The following is a 15585-nucleotide window of genomic DNA, read 5'->3' on the forward strand; positions in this document are numbered from 1 at the left end:
TGTTTTCAAGGATGAAGTTTAGCATTGTTGAGTTGCTTAGGCCACAGTTTGGTTTGGATAGCTTCATTTCTTTTTCTTTTTCTTTTTCTTTTCTTTTTTTTTTTTTTGCGATGTTACCCTGCTAGATTCTAGAAAGATGTCCTCTACAGCAAGTGCCCGGCGGTTTCTGAAGCTCTGATCATCCCCTATATCTTCATCTAACAGACCTAGCTGTCCAGAAATGGGGCCGTCTGCGTCGCATCCATAATAATCATTGCAAACGGCCTGTAAGCCTCCAACAGGAAGGTGAACAAGTATGAATTTAAGCATGTTTCACCAGAGAGTATAGGGTACCTTACCTTACATATTACAGATACGCTACTCCGTACATTTTGAAGTAGATATCAATCGGAGCTGTCTGACAATTGTATCTGGGACATCCACATATAAATAAGGATGGCAATGTGTAGGAGTATGATATTGCTATATTTATCAATACCCGTCCCGGAACAAACACTCAACATGCAGTAGTGGTGGAGGGTCGCAGTTCGGTAATCCCGTAAATTTCGGCAACGGCCTCCGGTGCCAGGTCCGCACAAATCTTCTTGCTTCCGACGAGTTCTCAAACAAAATGCGCCAGTTGCCTATTCCATTCAGAATCTTGGCGTCTTCTTCAGAATCCAAGATCCTATGCGGCGTGGCGTTCGTTAGAGGGGAGATAGGCCTCAGCGTTTCAGCGAGGCGCCACGGTACTCTGCGATTTTCAGCATCCCAGTGAACGAAGGAGACGATATGCCGTGTGGATATATTGGGTATCTGGCGGGTGTCGAGGGATATTTGGACGGGGTATGTTCGGCGTTCCTTTTGCTTTTGGGCGAGGATGTTGTTGTGTGTCTTAATGACTTCTTGTAAATGGTCGCTGAATGGCGCAAGGTAAGCGAGCACTGATGGGTATTGCCAAGGGCTACTGATTGTGTAGTCTTGAAGTGTGAAGCCGCGAGAGCCGTGAACAGTATAGGCCGGCGGGAGTTGTAGTTTTGATTCAGACGTTATCGGTAGATGATGGCGAAGGAGGACTCGCAGATTGTGAATGCGAGCCTGGTATTCTTGTGCTGCGGCAGGAGTTGCAAAGATAAGAATCCAACCATGTTTACGACGGAGTGTTTGAGGGTCTCGTGCTGGGATGACTGTATAAATCGTTCAGCACGTAAAGTCAATTACGCAAAAGGTGGTATTCCTCACTTTCTTCCAGTCCGCCACCGCTTGTCCACCCTTCAATATGTTTTCCCGGGTCAAGGAGCCGCCTGAAATCACGTTCAACCAGAGAAATCGGCACAGCGGACAGTACCAAGGCAGTTTTATGTTTTCGTCGACTCTCAACAGGATCTGTGATCTGCAATTGGCCCAGTTCATCAATCTTGACACCTAGGTCCGTGCGTGGATCAGGAATCCTGGACAGCGAAAAGAGTTCGAATAGTTCGGACCGCTCCCGCGTCATGCGCTCGGGGTCATAACCCATCTTCGGTTCATCTTTCTGGTCATTGACGCCGGCGGTGTCTCGGCTCCTTTCGTTTCTGGATGCGGTTTCGTGGTGTATGGAGGATCCTGTGGGCGGTGAGGTTTGGCGCATGTCCGCAAACCCGCGAGGTATTGAGTAGATAGCCATAAAATTCCGTCGCGGGCTTTGCCATAATGAAAATAGCCCTGACGGTCGCAGCCGCTGCGTGGACATCCCTTGGTATGCGGCCCAAACCCAGGCACCGGGTTCTGCGATTCCTTGATCGATCTGCAATGATATTTCAGAGAGTGGGAATCGCTATCTTCGAACGCACCATAAAACCATTAATCTCAACGTTCCATGCTCATTAAGCTGCTTCTTGTTCAGTTCAATTGCTCAATCTCAATTTATCGTCTGATCGCGAAGTTACTTTGACTTTGAGCAAGCCACTGCAACCAATGTCGAGGAAATTGGCTAACCTGTTTAGGAATAGTTCAACTAACTTGTAGACTAATCTGTCTGATTAGGGATGTGGCTTTAACGTGGCTGGGTTTCGTACGCCGCGAGCAAGAAACTGCTGCCCAGAGCTCGGCCCGACCTTGCATAGCTAATTCAAAATCCGACCCACCAGGGAGGTCGCTTAAAGGCATACGGGCCATTTGCGCTCTATCACGTACATCGAACGTCACAGTTGCATTGCTTAATAAGGTAACCGACATCCAAGTGCTCCAGCTGCCATCAGCCTGACGCTATTTCATCCATCAATGTCCCCTTTGCATGTCTCATTACCCCCCCATCTCCCCACGTCATAATTCCCTTCATCCACCCAATCCCAGAATCCCACCACACCTGGCGTTCAGGATGAATCTTTTCGAGACTCTCCTCATCCAGACTGCCCATGGTTATATCGATCAGTGGTGAAATAGGCGATGACGCCGGTCTTTCGAAATAATAAGTCAGGGTTGTCCCACATCGGGAGCAAAAGCTCCGGGTGACGTCGCGAGACGATTTATAATGAGAAATATACGTCTCATGGCACACGGAAGATTTTCCGTCGGATGCGCAGGCTTCCAAAGTTGTGAGGTGAATGGCCGGTTTGGCTACATCTCCTCCAGCATCATTCTTGTGCAACGGAAGAACGGTCCATTCCACCCAATTGTGCGGGGAAATGCACCAGGCCTGCACGACGGTTCCCGCAGCATGGCGACAGTCTGAGCAATGATCGAAGCCAATTAATGGGAATGTGGTGGGAACGCGGGGCTGGCTTCGTCTGTCATCGTCGTGCTTGTGTTGCCCCGGGAGCGGTGGCAGGCGCGTGTCCACCGCTCCTGTGAGGATAGGACGATCCTCGCGTTGCGGAACGTTGATGGTGTAGCGAATGGCTTTGCAGAAGCATCCTCCTGTAAGGATAAACGGCTCGGACGGGGCATAAGCCATTGTGGTAGGTTATGGCAAAATGCGTTGCGGAGTTCCTTGCTATGCTGTGCTATGGCTTGAAGTGTTACTGTGGTCTTCAGCGCTGTTAGACAAAATTTCGTTTCTGACGCGAGTTATCGTCTTTTCTTTTTTTTTTGAAGTATTTGGTTGTCCAGGAAATATCGATATTTCCTGGTGAAATGTATCGATTTATATACCTGCTCCGACTTGTGGCTCGTATTGACCCCACTCATCCACATATGTACGACTGCTGCCTGGACTGAGTTTCGTCATGACAAAGCTTCTCTTTATTCAGTATATCCCGAGCAATAAAAATACACGGACTTTTTTGATTTTGTCAACGAATCCATTCAAGTTTCTCGCATGACCCCATCTTCTCGGCGTGCTGTCTAATTCTGTCCGGTATCCAGCCTGATTTGCAAGAGGAGGTCGAGGCCCCCCGCTTTGCCGTTTTGGAAGTGAAACATTTACCGGACCTGTGAGAGTATTGCAGGCATGCCGAATTGTCCACGCAAAGCGCCTTGCACTGATCCTCTGACGGTACATTGTGTTCCTCTTCTGAGAAGTTGTCCCAGTTATCCCGCGGGGACGACAGACCGGGCTGTATTAGGCGCGTAAACACATCTTGGTGGAGAAGAATCGAGCTGGTGTTCTAACCACGACTCAGCATTGTATATGCATATTTTAAGACATCGAGACTCACGTTTTTGAACCACTGTTGGCTGAATCTCCACATTATTTCCACGTCGCTTGGAGTCATATGATGATAAGAGACCACGGGATAACACCACGGCTCTGCAAAATGATTGAGATCCCATACTCTTGCTGTTTGCAGCATTGGCCATGACTTGGTAAGAGGGATACCGGCATCTGCCATGGCTTTCCCCAAAATTCCATCTCCTGCCCACTGATGTGCGGTGTAATCTTCCAGCTGTGTAGCTCTAGAAGCCCGATACTGCGAAAATTTCTCCATTGCTGAATTAGAAATGACGAATCCAGACCCGCCATAGCCAAATAATATGTTTCCTAACAGCATCTCTGTGCCCAGATAATACGGTTTTGAAGGATCGAACCTTTCAAGCCAAGCAAGGAGATTCTGCCAAACTATATATGTATCCGCTTCCATGAAAACAAACCATTTCGCATCCGGCCGAACTTCTAGCGCCTCGTCAATCATAGGGATGAATTTCCACTTATCGAGCTTCCACCCGGGATTGTTCGGTTTTCCGGACGGCCCGCTCACATCATCCATCATCAAGTCGCTTGGCCTTAATCCGTCCCTCCCTAACTTTTTGATTCTGTTGTAGAGTTCGAAGTCTGGATTGAAGCGTTTGACATCTTTACTGACAGTACGCAGGACATCGTAGGTCTGCACTCCTGAAATATCCTCCTCAAAGTCAGAAAATATAGCGAAGTGTGGCACGCAACTAAGTGTGGTCTCCAAATGAATGGGAACTTTCTCCAGAGCTTCTGTAACGCCGGTTTTCATGACGACCAATATATCTTCCATTCCTGGAACAGCATCGCAGCCGCTTTCGGTGATTTTGGGTGCATTTTTGATGAAGGGATGCTGAAGTAGATCATGGTAGGTCAATAGCTGATGAAGCAGAATAATAAAGGGAATGGGGGAAAGAATGAAAACCCAGCAACGCCAGCGGCCAAACCAATTGTAAATCGCCATTTGTTACATCGAAACTGATGAGTAGAGCGATAAACAATACCAAAGTAGACACACAAACATGAATTGAAAGGAAAAAAGGGAGGATGAAAATAAGAGTTGAAAAGGGGACGAGGGCCTGTAAGTGCAAGCCCGTTGGAAGCTTCGAATATACCAGTATGTTAATCATCTATTATCCCACATTCCACACCCCATTCAGGCCTCTAAGGGGGGAATGCCGTTGCAAGACCGAGCCAATCGGCTTTTATGCACCTTGCACGAGCTTATGGCTGTTCGGCTCACTGGGATGGTAGAACACATGTATTCATTCTCGATGTGGACATCCCATGCAGGTAGGCGGCAGCTCAAACAACCCAACACGGTTCCCTGCCGGAGTGGGGTGTCATCAACAACATGCATCTCCGATACAGCTGGAAGGGTTTGTCTTATGTCACCCTTTTGACCCCATGCACAGGAAGCCAACATGGGGGATATGCGAGACCGTTGTCATTCATACAGTGGTGAGCTGCGCGATTTGGGAATCACAAATCTCTGACCAATTCAGTAAACATGGGTTGCCGTTAGCCGTTCTTCTCCCAGAAAGATTCGGGGACATATCCGATCAACTTCCCGATGCCGTATCCCCTGTGCATTAACGCATTTTTCGGCGCAGATCGAATCATACCCAGGGTGAGTACGTATTCCTCGGTCCAGTCGACGCTGTTTCACAACATACGCACCGAAATTGAGCTAGGAGTGGGAGTACGGTCCCTGTATATAATGGTGTAGATCCTTGTAAGACCTCCTTTCCAGCGAAGTAAGAGATCGTCGATGGCGCAAGGAATGTGTAACTCAGCAAAGTACGGAGTAACCGTCAAGTACTCTGTACACATGCAGTTACATCGCCCTCTGCTCTGTATTCTGATAAGATGCTTGCCGTTATGTTCTGGCCTGCTGTAGGTTCTGGGAGCATGCGCATATTCCACTGGGATGATTTCACTGCCATGATTCTGTGGAGGATAGATCCGTGGTGGGAATCAAGGACCCTGGAGTTCTGAAGTGATGAGAACGTCAGCATGTTTACCGGTTAATTAACGTAAGCCTAGCGAGTTCACCAGCTCACGAGGAAGTTTCTCCGTCGTTAAGCAGTCAATTAACTAGCCAATGGCAGGATGGAGGCTAGCAGACTAGCGCATTCTCTTCAACGATCTTCGTTTTCTCCTTTGCTGGTTTCCTGTTACTTCGCCCGCTGATTTCTCCTCCTGAATTACAGAGGAATGTCAAAGTGTGTCATTCTAGTATGTGTGATGAAGCAATCCAGAAATTTATGACCAGTGACCAATAGGACGGGACAGTTACATGAATCAGTAGCTTGGATATTATTTGTTCATGACCTGTAACTTCATATACACATTTTGTTAGATTGGTGAAGCTAGAGCATCATGCACAATATTCTCCTATGTTGCTGCAGTATTTACCCTCTTTTCTACTTTTAGTACTGACTGCTTCAACCATTATCCTCTCGCGAACGCTCTCTTGATCCAAATACCATAAAGTATTAAAGGTCTAGCTAACCAATTTTAATCCCTTATTGATTATGTCTCGTAACTGTGACCACTGCCTAGTGAAGCCCTAACACATATTCTCTTTGAGAGAACTACTCACATTCACACTTCAAGATCATGTACCAATTTCTTCCTGTGTTCATGTAATTAAAACACTTTCCAAAATCATAGTGTAGACCCTAGGTACATTTAGGGCATCCATGGCTACTTAGACGAAGATTGCTCCATCCTCTCCAAAACATTGCCAACAAGAATCTTCATGGCAGGCTCTAACTTGGCAGACTGCTCACATGAAGGCTGGTACACCATCAACTCCGCAGTGGGTTCAGCCGGCTTTTCAGCTTCTCCTTTCTGAATTATGTTTAGTCTCTCAACCTGATTGCGAATTGGGGGACTGTGATTATACCTCTGCTACAAGCTGAGCAAAACAATTGTACACTGCGATGTATCTCGCTTTCTCACCTTCATGTTTCTGAAGGACCCGACTCGTAAACTCATCGACCGCATCCGCAAACTGCAGTTGGGATTAGCCAATCATGCCGTTCTGGATGGACGAGCGATGGAAGCTATATCGAGTTCCCCAAAGAACTCCCCGATCAAGGCATCAGGATGATTCGCATGATTTACCCTTCCGTTGCCCGAAGTCCTGAAACAGGTGTTTTCGACACGCAAACCATCCCTTCCTGTACGAGATGCGCGGACAGCACTCCGGGGCATTCTTCTTTCACGAATGCTACACGGATCCGCCAAATCTGGCTATCGGGCTAATTCAACTCGATCTGGATAGCGACAAGGATGTCCGAATCCGGGAATATGCTGACCCAGTAACGGGGAGCAGTCTGAATCTCCACATCGAGACCTGGAATGATAGTATCCTCTACTCGGGCAGTGCGATCTGGTTTGGAGCCGATTCAAACACTGATGAATTCCTGACAGGCTCGTATAATATGATGATAAGTTGGATTCTCTGAACGTCAAGTCTCACAGCAAAGAAGTGAAATTCCGGAACCACTTTGAGGAGATACCAACTTTAGTTGCCTGGCTACAGGAATTTCACCTAGCAAAAAAGGAAATTCCAAGCTAAGTGTCGAACCGAGGAAGATCACTCAGAGCAGATTCTGCTTGCGATTCGACACCTGGGGGAACGGAAACCTTCACGGTGCGGACGCATCATGGATCGTCTACCCTCGGAGCAAGCCCGACTGCTCGAGTGGAATCATTGGTTTTAGCTTTGATGAAGGAACGCTAGAGTCAAAGGAGGTCGATCTGGATATATGGCAACCGAAGAGGGTGTACGCTGCAATCAACTAAATCGACTCTGATTGTGAGCACAACTTGAGACTGAAAGTACGAACGGAGAAGAAAGGTGACAACAAGTTCCCGTTGCATGTTGAGACTTGGAGTAAGAGTATCTGCAACAAAATAGGACTTGCTTATCTGGCAGTTTGCAACTGATTCTGGCTGCATTCGCTAGCTACTAGCCAACAATACCAGGAATATCAGCCTGTAAATAGAATGCAGTGCGGTACGGGACTGAAGTAGAGAAGAATAAAAAGGTTTGCCAAATGGCATTGTCACGGTGATGGTCAGGATTTCAGTTGATTTGCGACTCAGGAGTAAATCATGCTAACTATGTACCATTCAAACGCGAGGCCCGTCCACATGATCCCGGAAACGGAGCACTCATGTAGTGACTCCATCTAGAGCACACCAGGAGCGCAGTAGATTCCTGCGCGTGACCTTGCCACCAAAGTTGTTAAAAATTGGGGCTTTTGGCTTGTAAAGGTGCCTGGAGTAGCGAAGCCGTTGGAAAAGGGTATCCTATTTTAATGGAGAGCATAATCGCATTCGCAACTCTCACGACTTCCGGGCTCGATTCTGGGCGCGGCATCTTGGGTGCGTGAGGCAGAGAGAAGCAGGAACACATATACCTGACCTTGCAAATTTTTAAATCCGACCCCGATACCCACACGTAACTTGGTGGATTTGGCCCGTGCGCCCTTGCAGTGCTTTGTTCTTGGATATAGAATTATTTACTCCGTGAGGTTAGTTGGTACCCGAGAGATGGAACCGCCAGGGAAACAAATTGAGCTGCACGCCAAGAAATAGAATATCACCTGACATAGGCTTTTGCATCCATCCGTTTTGTCGGAAATTCGTCGATTGGTATCTCCGGGCTATCTTGGCTCTTTCACAGGATACAGCAATTGATGATATTTTGCTTCACAAAGCTGCATCAGCCACAGAAGTGTTCAAGAGGATATCACTACTGTCTTCCTGTCATATTGTACCCGATCTTTGTTTTGCGATCATCATGGGAGTGCAGAGAAAGACCCGAAAGTTTGGCCAGGTTTGTCATTCCCTGTCAAAGTATCAAAAATTTGCGTCGCTAACAGATGTCAGGTCAAACGTGCCATTTCACTTCGTGATAGCCGACTGTATTCATCCCCTGCTTCTCTTGGAAAGTCCCAGTACCTTTGCTAATTGCCTTGGGTATAGAAAACAAAATCAGGCGAAGGAGGAAGCGAAAACCAAAAAGCCCTCCCAGGATGAAGTTATCCGCGAAATGTAGGATCCAGCAGTCATCTTTCCTGACGTGCCCCATGCTTTACTAATCAGAATCAATCTTTCAGCCCTCAGGTCTCTTCAGCCCTCTTCTTCCAGTATAACACCGCTCTCGCGCCTCCATATTCCGTCCTAGTAGATACCAACTTCCTTTCCCATACCGTTCAACACAAACTCGAACTCATACCGACCATGATGGACTGTCTCTATGCAAAATGCATCCCTGTCATCACTGACTGCGTTTTGGCTGAACTTGAGAAACTGGGACAGAAATACCGCCTGGCTCTGAGAATTGCCAAGGACCCGAGGTTCGAAAGAGTTAAATGCGATCACAAGGGGACATACGCGGATGACTGTATCGTCGATCGGGTTATCAAACATAGGATCTATATCGTGGCTACGAACGATCGCGACCTGAAAAGAAGGATTAGGTTCGTTATTCAATCACGAATCATCGTCTGGCGAGGTATACTAACATTGATCTCAGAAAAATTCCGGGTGTTCCCATAATGAGCGTTGCCAGAGCAAAATACGTCATTGAAAGACTTCCTGATGCTCCTGAGAAGTGAAATTGAGTGGAGTCTAATCATTACTTTATTCGATGACTCGCGCCCTGAGGATGTGAATTCATTTGTTGAGGATGCCGAAGCATTTCCTTGAGATGACGCCTAGTCTATGTTTTTGGTCTCTATCTAGAGACCACGAGCATCAGAACGGTGCTATTCGTGCGGATGACGAAAGAGGACATAATTGAGAGTCTGAGGAACCTCAGAGGCCACTACCTGTTTTCCCTAGAGGACTTGAAAAGAGGTACGCGATATGGCTACTCAGAGAGCCAAAGCAAAATTATGTACATATTTGAGCGCATCAAGCTCAAAAGCAGCACAGCAGTGCTGGCTAATTTTGAGTACGGGAGTACTGAGTTACGCTCGAAAATCAGAGATAATACAACAATGGCTCATATTAAATTACTCTAATAGATACCCCACATCTATCGCGGCTTGATTTACCATCATCAGCTATGATCGGAAATCACTGGTTACTCGAGAAAAGAAATCTCCGCCGGCCGTCAGAGCCTCAAGTTACTTCGTTTTATACTTGAAAACCCCGCAATCTGCATCTAGAGACGCGGATGCGACCAAACCAGGTCTTTGGCCTGAGTCTAATGTCAGCAAAGAGTCACGATCGTTGTTGGTTTTTGGCTGCTTACCATCGCAATCCGCTAAGAACATGGTCCGGAAGGCATCTTTGCATTCGATATGGCATTTCTCTTTAACATCCTTCGGCTCCCAGCTTAATTCAAGGGCCCAGGGTTTTGGGTTGAAGCTATTTTGGAATACCCAAAGGAATAACGGAAATCCTCGTTTCGCCTTCCTCTCTTCTCCATTGGTGGATACGTTCCACGTTAACTGCTTGTTCCTATCCTTATCAACGGCCTCGCAAAACTTGTGGCCGATTTGGTTGACTAGATTGACGAGGTAGATACGAGGGATTTTGCTTGGTGATTTGTTGTCGCATACAAGGTTTGGCTTCTTCCCTTCTGCTTTCGGCTTGGAGCTTTGCGGGTAAAAGTCGGGACATGCTGGGATGGAGAATTCTTTTATGTGCTGATCCTTGTATTCGAGCTCCTTATCGCCTAGCAAGCCATCGTCGCCTCCCCGTGTATGGAGAGGGACATATCTGGCCCTCTTGCCATCGCTATCCCTGGCGGTCTGCCCGGCTATTTGGGGTTCGGATTCTACCTTTTTGGAGCCTGGTGTAGGTAAATGAGGATAACTGCGTCTCTGGGTTAGCTATAGGAACCTCGGGAGGGTTTCATGATACGTACCGGTTTATTTGCTTCTCTACATATTTTGCGAGCGCAAAGAAGGCGTATGAATCGGCTAAAATTATCTGATTAGCTACCGTGCGGTGTCTATTTCGAGGTTAGGTGATCTCACCATTGCGCTGGGTATAGAAGCCTCCCTTATCCTTTTGAACCCAGTTCCTGAGGAGCTTTGCGTAGTAGGGACCATACGCGTAATTCGTCGCTGTCTTGTCACCTTCCTTAAATTTGATTTCAGCATCTTCCACGCTTGGAGTTTTGTCTTGTGGGTATATCAAACTGGCCATATGGACAGCTTCATGGAAGAACACCCGACCCCTATTATCCCAATGTTCGAGATTATCCTGAAGCCCCTTCGACTTGAATTTCCCCTCCGAAGTAGCATTGTTCGAAGACGGCAGGTCTTTGAAGAATTTATTGCAAAAGACGATCTTACTGAAGTCCCCTCTCGCATCGCCCCATGCAAAGAGTCTTCTATCTTCTCCATGGAGAGGCTGGCTGCCCTTTGAGCCGTCTGGTCAACTTGGACACTCTGTTTTGGCGTCCTTGTCCCCACAAATATTTTCTGGGTCATTGCTGCCGGCATTACCGCTACAACCAACCTGCCCAATAGTTAGCTGGTATTTCAAATTTGTTCTCTGAATGGGGAGGAATGGAACAGACTTCGGTCCAGAGGGACACTTAGGCCCCGGGATTGATAGCGGCTCCCATGACTACCAGTTCCTATGGATCCGCCCCATGGATTTGAAAGCCCCTATCAACCGCTCCAATCAGCTCCGCTGTCCCACACATCTTTGAACTGCCTATTACCTTGGATTTCTTCCTTTCGTTTGTCGGACACATTTCCATCTCCCTTGACCGGACCCCAAAAGTCTTTGGCGGCCTGATGGTTCCAATCGATATCAGCGAACACATCTGGTTGGTTGGCCAAATGGTCGAAATCACGATATGCTTCACTAATAGCGTTTTGTTCATCCGAGCTGCAGCCGTTCCACCCATAGAGCTGGGCTGGATGTGATAGTCTGATAGAAACATCGTTGATATCAGCGACCAGATTTGGATAAGGCGTAAATTTATCGTCCAAGGCGTTGGGGTCTTCGCGGCGTAGGACATGCCTGGCAAGAACGTGGGGAATGATTAATGAGTGTGCCAGGGAAGCCTTTACCAAGGCACCTGGTACGATATTTGGTGGGTACATGGCTACCATGACAAATGGTACTCCCCCTAGAAGATAAAAGAAGTTTCCGCTTCCCGATCCGGACAGCGTCACGGCTCACTGCAACGTTATACAAACAATATTAATTCCAGCCTAATTCAGAAACCTATTCCACAAAATGCACAATCTATTTACGCGTCTCTAAACAAGAATCATGACTTTATTACGAAGAAATCGCGTCAAATTGATATTTTCAACAGCGGATGGGACATTGGACCGGGCCTTAGCATATCAGCCTTCCGCTTATAAGCAGTGAACACCCTCCAGACTTCTGAGAACAGCAGTCCAATGTCCCATCCGCTGTTGAAAATATCAATTTGACGCGATTTCTTCGTAATAAAGTCATGATTCTTGTTTAGAGACGCGTAAATAGATTGTGCATTTTGTGGAATAGGTTTCTGAATTAGGCTGGAATTAATATTGTTTGTATAACGTTTGCAGTGAGCCGTGACGCTGTCCGGATCGGGAAGCGGAAGTCGGAAAATCCGAACTCCCGATGCGAAAGCTACCTACTTCTCAGCGGGTATTGCACACTAACATAGTTGGGGGGCCTTCTTATAGCTTGGAAGGAGGGAATGCTTGGAGTACTCGGACTTCAGTCCTTTTATATCTACAAAATAAAGGGGGGTTCGAATAAACCCATTTGTTTGGACCGGTTACAACGCACCAGAGCAATTTCCGGTGCACAGTGACCGTCGGTGACCTATTTCCGAGTCCCAACCTTTCGAGGTATAATGCTATCAGTTCTTGCAGCTTCCCCTGGTTGGAACAGGCGCAGTCCTCGCCTGTTCCGTGGCCTCAATCTTGCTAAGACAACCGAATATAGGGGCTGAGGCGTATTGACACTACCCTAGGCAATCTAGGTGCCAGAGATAGCTTGAGATGTGAAAGCAAAGCTGAACGATGCATCCCATACATTCGCAGCATCGCACTAGATGAACTCTCCAAAGGTTTCGATTCAGATACGTTTTCGTTACATTTCGGGGATTAAAGGTTTCTCAGAAGTACTCATTATTGGCCTGTTAGTAGTAATAGTTAAGGAATTATACCTATTTCTAATAATGGAGATGATGGCTATTTGACTTGACATGCGAAACTCTCGCTCGATCTGTTTCAGCGACTCGGCGGTGATACCGCATCTGGATCCCACCAACTTCTCTGTTTCATACCCCTTGTGACCAAGTATGCTCTGTCGTTGGGTCCCTCCTAGCTAACTACTTGATCCTCTACCATCATCTACCTTGCTGCGATGTTGGTTGAGAACCCATTCGTTTGCCTAGAAAGTCGTTTGTAACACCAGAATCCGCCCGCAAAGAAAATACAAAGAGGTAAGGGCATCCCTGCAGCCCGTAGTTTGTAGCGTTTCCGGATACGCTTTTCCAATAAGTGAGGAGGGCTCGAGTTCACTGCTGAAGCAATTGAAACATTTCTTTAAATTCTTATTACTAAGCATAGTCACGTGGTAATTTTTTTTTGGGGTCAAAATAAGCTGGTCCTTAGCGTGCTGCCGGATTTGCTGGGCGGCCTAGCGGGGCATGCTTGTCATACATAGCTAACCTAAATAGGTTTAACGTCTACCCACAGTTCTGGATGTTCTGGATCTTCCTGGGGCTCCCGTCCTCATCCCCTCTTTAGAAATCGTTTTGGTTATTGGTTTCATTTCCCACCTCATGCCGTCTAGTCCACTAACTGACTCTTGAACACGAGATCCTCCCTGCCAGTATTCCTACAGAGCTGAACCTTTCTCCTGTGTGAACACCTAAAACGATGGTCGGCTGATAACATATCACCTTGAACTGCCTGACACTTGTTATATCATATTGCCCCAAGAAATTTAAGGCATTGCTCCCTGCTCGATTTCTACCATGCTTGCCATACGCGATATCAGTGCGTGGGCCAAGCGTTGTTGGGAAGACTGGACAACTAAGGAACGCCCTACGTACTATGAGGTCCTGCGAGCCGGTGGAAATGCAGAAAACCTGCGGCTCCGGTTGGAGTTGTTCGTGATTGAAGTGAAAATAAAATTTCCCGAATATGCTACCGAGGCCACAGAACTCGTCGATCAAGTTCTCAAGGCTCTTCGTCATGACCATGGTGGACGTAGACCCGAAGATGTGTTTATAGTCTGGTTAAACAAGGAAGTACCCAATCGGGAATTTTTTGCTACACCTGAGCATGAACAGACCATGCTAAAGTTATGGGAGAGATGGTATGACACGGAACAACTGGAAAAAGAGTTCTGGGGCATAAGGCTGCATCATGAGAAAGGGGTACAATATGGATGGATGTACCTGACCGAGGAGCGCGTTTCACAAGGATTGCAATGCTTGCGGGAATGGCTCGAAGGGCGCCAGGCCAATCCAGCATGTTAAGTCATGGAAGGTCTTACCATTTGGAGGAAGACGGAGAAACAGAACCGTGCTCATCCACTTGGAATATGTATGACCTTTTCTCCATTATCATGGCTAATATTTACTGAGATGATGACTTCAAGGCAGTTTTTGGTAAGGGCATCTTTGCTTAGGACCTGGACTAACACCCGAAAAAAGACAACTCCAGATACCGAGAGCATTAACACTCTGAACAATCCTTTGAAATACTGGATGCAGGACTCCTAGCGCCGTGCAGCAAGAAGAAAAGCATCCTAGGATTTTTAGGCTGTTCGCCCATGAATACTCCGCTGCTTGCATTCACGGGTGGAGCGTCAAGAGAGATAGAAGAAGGGGAGAAGAGGGTGGAGAACAGGGGGTAGAAGAAAGGGGTAGAAGAAAGGTGTAGAGAAAAGGGTAGAAGGAGGGGATGGAGAACCAGACGGAGGACCAGTAAGAGTGCTAGGAGGAGGATTGGAAGAAGCAGTAGCTGTGTTTGCGGCGTCAATGGCGGCGACCACCAATTCCATGCGTGTTTCCAACGCCCAATTCTTTTCTCTATCCGAGAGAGAATTCCAAGCGAGCTCGCGGGGGGGGAATTTGGTGCCAAAGCAGCAAAAGGTAGTCGGCCCATGTTGAGGCCCCCAGCATTCCTCCGAGGAACAAGCGCAGGCTGTTAACGGAAAGGTATAAACTAGCCAGTGTTGTGCATAATGTGGACAGGATAGTTTTAAATTTGCCATGTCCGACACCCCCAAGGTCATACGTTGCCAAAGCAACATCCAGCACAGCCGAAACTAGGGAAAGCACACCGTGGAAAAACTTGGCTCGCGGTGTCGGCTTGCACCCGTCGTGCCGTAGTCTTCATAGTCACTGACTGCATAAGACTATAATGAATAATAATAATAATAATAATAACCCGTCATGCCACTGGAAGACTGCCGCTGTTATATTTGTTACTGCCCCTAGCAATACTAGGACAGTGGTGCCATCTTCTCCTTAAGGACACTTTCCAAAAGCGCCTCAGAGGTAAGCATGGCTATGGCTTGCAATACTCCCCAGCCAGTGAGGATGAAGAAACAGAAGTCTAATCTCCAAATTATTAGCTCTTCATAAGACAGTTATGCGAAGTCAGCCTTGCTTGCCGTAACTTGGTTCACTCGCCTTACTTCGTTGGGCGTCACAGAAGCTTCAACATATTTCTCGAGGTTCTTGGATTCCGTCCATATCCTGAGGTATGATGGGTCATTGCTTGGTCAAACACAGTAGATGTCAGTTTTTCAGTCAAAGGGATCATCAAGGTGATGAAGTACCTACATGTTTCCAGTTTCTGCCATTTCGCTTCTGGATTGGTCTTCTCTCTGGTTGCAAGCACTGAGTTAAGGTTCAGGAGGTGGATTTTCAACTGGTGAGTCAAGGTTCAGCTGGTGAATAAATGGAGAGAAGAAAAGAAGAGGAAAGAGAAGAATCAAGT

General features: G+C 47.2%; 9 protein-coding genes across 9 annotated transcripts; 4 read left to right on the top strand and 5 right to left on the bottom strand.

Annotated features, from left to right (window-relative positions):
* Window positions 1-238: 238 nt before the first annotated feature.
* CIMG_12187 (uncharacterized protein) lies at window positions 239-1872 on the bottom strand. Its single transcript, XM_004444953.1, has 2 exons — window positions 1222-1872; window positions 239-1166 (listed from the first exon to the last, which is right to left on the bottom strand). The coding sequence occupies exons 1-2, from the start codon at window positions 1709-1711 to the stop codon at window positions 472-474; spliced, it is 1185 nt and encodes a 394-aa protein (XP_004445010.1). The 5' UTR covers window positions 1712-1872; the 3' UTR covers window positions 239-471.
* Window positions 1873-1962: 90 nt separating this feature from the next.
* CIMG_12186 (uncharacterized protein) lies at window positions 1963-3276 on the bottom strand. Its single transcript, XM_012358589.1, has one exon. The coding sequence runs from the start codon at window positions 2912-2914 to the stop codon at window positions 2216-2218; it is 699 nt and encodes a 232-aa protein (XP_012214012.1). The 5' UTR covers window positions 2915-3276; the 3' UTR covers window positions 1963-2215.
* On the bottom strand, window positions 3252-4595 carry CIMG_08504 (uncharacterized protein; the record flags this gene model as incomplete). The annotated part of the gene is made up of 2 exons (XM_001241340.2): window positions 3252-3566; window positions 3618-4595. The coding sequence occupies 2 exons, from the start codon at window positions 4593-4595 to the stop codon at window positions 3252-3254; spliced, it is 1293 nt and encodes a 430-aa protein (XP_001241341.2).
* A 207-nt stretch (window positions 4596-4802) lies between these two features.
* On the top strand, window positions 4803-5872 carry CIMG_12185 (uncharacterized protein). The gene has a single exon (XM_012358588.1). It carries the CDS (start codon window positions 4919-4921, stop codon window positions 5225-5227), a length of 309 nt encoding a protein of 102 aa, XP_012214011.1. The 5' UTR covers window positions 4803-4918; the 3' UTR covers window positions 5228-5872.
* Window positions 5873-6828: 956 nt separating this feature from the next.
* CIMG_13195 (uncharacterized protein) lies at window positions 6829-7447 on the top strand (the record flags this gene model as incomplete). The annotated part of the gene is made up of 2 exons (XM_004444954.1): window positions 6829-7093; window positions 7185-7447. The coding sequence occupies 2 exons, from the start codon at window positions 6829-6831 to the stop codon at window positions 7445-7447; spliced, it is 528 nt and encodes a 175-aa protein (XP_004445011.1).
* Window positions 7448-8308: 861 nt separating this feature from the next.
* On the top strand, window positions 8309-9676 carry CIMG_08502 (U3 small nucleolar RNA-associated protein 24). The gene is made up of 5 exons (XM_001241338.2): window positions 8309-8486; window positions 8540-8574; window positions 8636-8704; window positions 8770-9132; window positions 9189-9676. Exons 1-5 carry the CDS (start codon window positions 8451-8453, stop codon window positions 9268-9270), a joined length of 585 nt encoding a protein of 194 aa, XP_001241339.1. The 5' UTR covers window positions 8309-8450; the 3' UTR covers window positions 9271-9676.
* CIMG_13196 (uncharacterized protein) lies at window positions 9645-11733 on the bottom strand (the record flags this gene model as incomplete). Its single annotated transcript, XM_001241337.2, has 7 exons — window positions 9645-9857; window positions 9912-10477; window positions 10530-10584; window positions 10642-11029; window positions 11083-11128; window positions 11244-11280; window positions 11337-11733. The coding sequence occupies 7 exons, from the start codon at window positions 11731-11733 to the stop codon at window positions 9784-9786; spliced, it is 1563 nt and encodes a 520-aa protein (XP_001241338.2). The 3' UTR covers window positions 9645-9783.
* Window positions 11734-13607: 1874 nt separating this feature from the next.
* CIMG_08500 (uncharacterized protein) lies at window positions 13608-14609 on the top strand (the record flags this gene model as incomplete). Its single annotated transcript, XM_001241336.2, has 2 exons — window positions 13608-14181; window positions 14292-14609. One exon carries the CDS (start codon window positions 13608-13610, stop codon window positions 14112-14114), a length of 507 nt encoding a protein of 168 aa, XP_001241337.1. The 3' UTR covers window positions 14115-14181; window positions 14292-14609.
* A 623-nt stretch (window positions 14610-15232) lies between these two features.
* Window positions 15233-15448, bottom strand: CIMG_08499 (uncharacterized protein; the record flags this gene model as incomplete). The annotated part of the gene is made up of 2 exons (XM_001241335.2): window positions 15233-15362; window positions 15429-15448. 2 exons carry the CDS (start codon window positions 15446-15448, stop codon window positions 15233-15235), a joined length of 150 nt encoding a protein of 49 aa, XP_001241336.2.
* Window positions 15449-15585: the final 137 nt, after the last annotated feature.

This window comes from Coccidioides immitis, assembly GCF_000149335.2.
Source record: "Coccidioides immitis RS genomic scaffold supercont3.3, whole genome shotgun sequence".
NCBI classification, from domain to species: domain Eukaryota; kingdom Fungi; phylum Ascomycota; class Eurotiomycetes; order Onygenales; family Onygenaceae; genus Coccidioides; species Coccidioides immitis.

Excerpts from the sequence above, each read along its gene's own strand:
- CIMG_12187 (XM_004444953.1), bottom strand. The coding sequence starts at position 1,711 with ATGTCCACGCAGCGGCTGCGACCGTCAGGGCTATTTTCATTATGGCAA. Across the intron at positions 1,167-1,221 it reads CGGTGGCGGACTGGAAGAAA|TCATCCCAGCACGAGACCCT; the intron begins GTGAGGAATACC and ends CGATTTATACAG.
- CIMG_12186 (XM_012358589.1), bottom strand. The coding sequence starts at position 2,914 with ATGGCTTATGCCCCGTCCGAGCCGTTTATCCTTACAGGAGGATGCTTC.
- CIMG_12185 (XM_012358588.1), top strand. The coding sequence starts at position 4,919 with ATGCAGGTAGGCGGCAGCTCAAACAACCCAACACGGTTCCCTGCCGGA.
- CIMG_08502 (XM_001241338.2), top strand. The coding sequence starts at position 8,451 with ATGGGAGTGCAGAGAAAGACCCGAAAGTTTGGCCAG. Across the intron at positions 8,575-8,635 it reads TCACTTCGTGATAGCCGACT|AAAACAAAATCAGGCGAAGG; the intron begins GTATTCATCCCC and ends CCTTGGGTATAG. Across the intron at positions 9,133-9,188 it reads GACCTGAAAAGAAGGATTAG|AAAAATTCCGGGTGTTCCCA; the intron begins GTTCGTTATTCA and ends CATTGATCTCAG.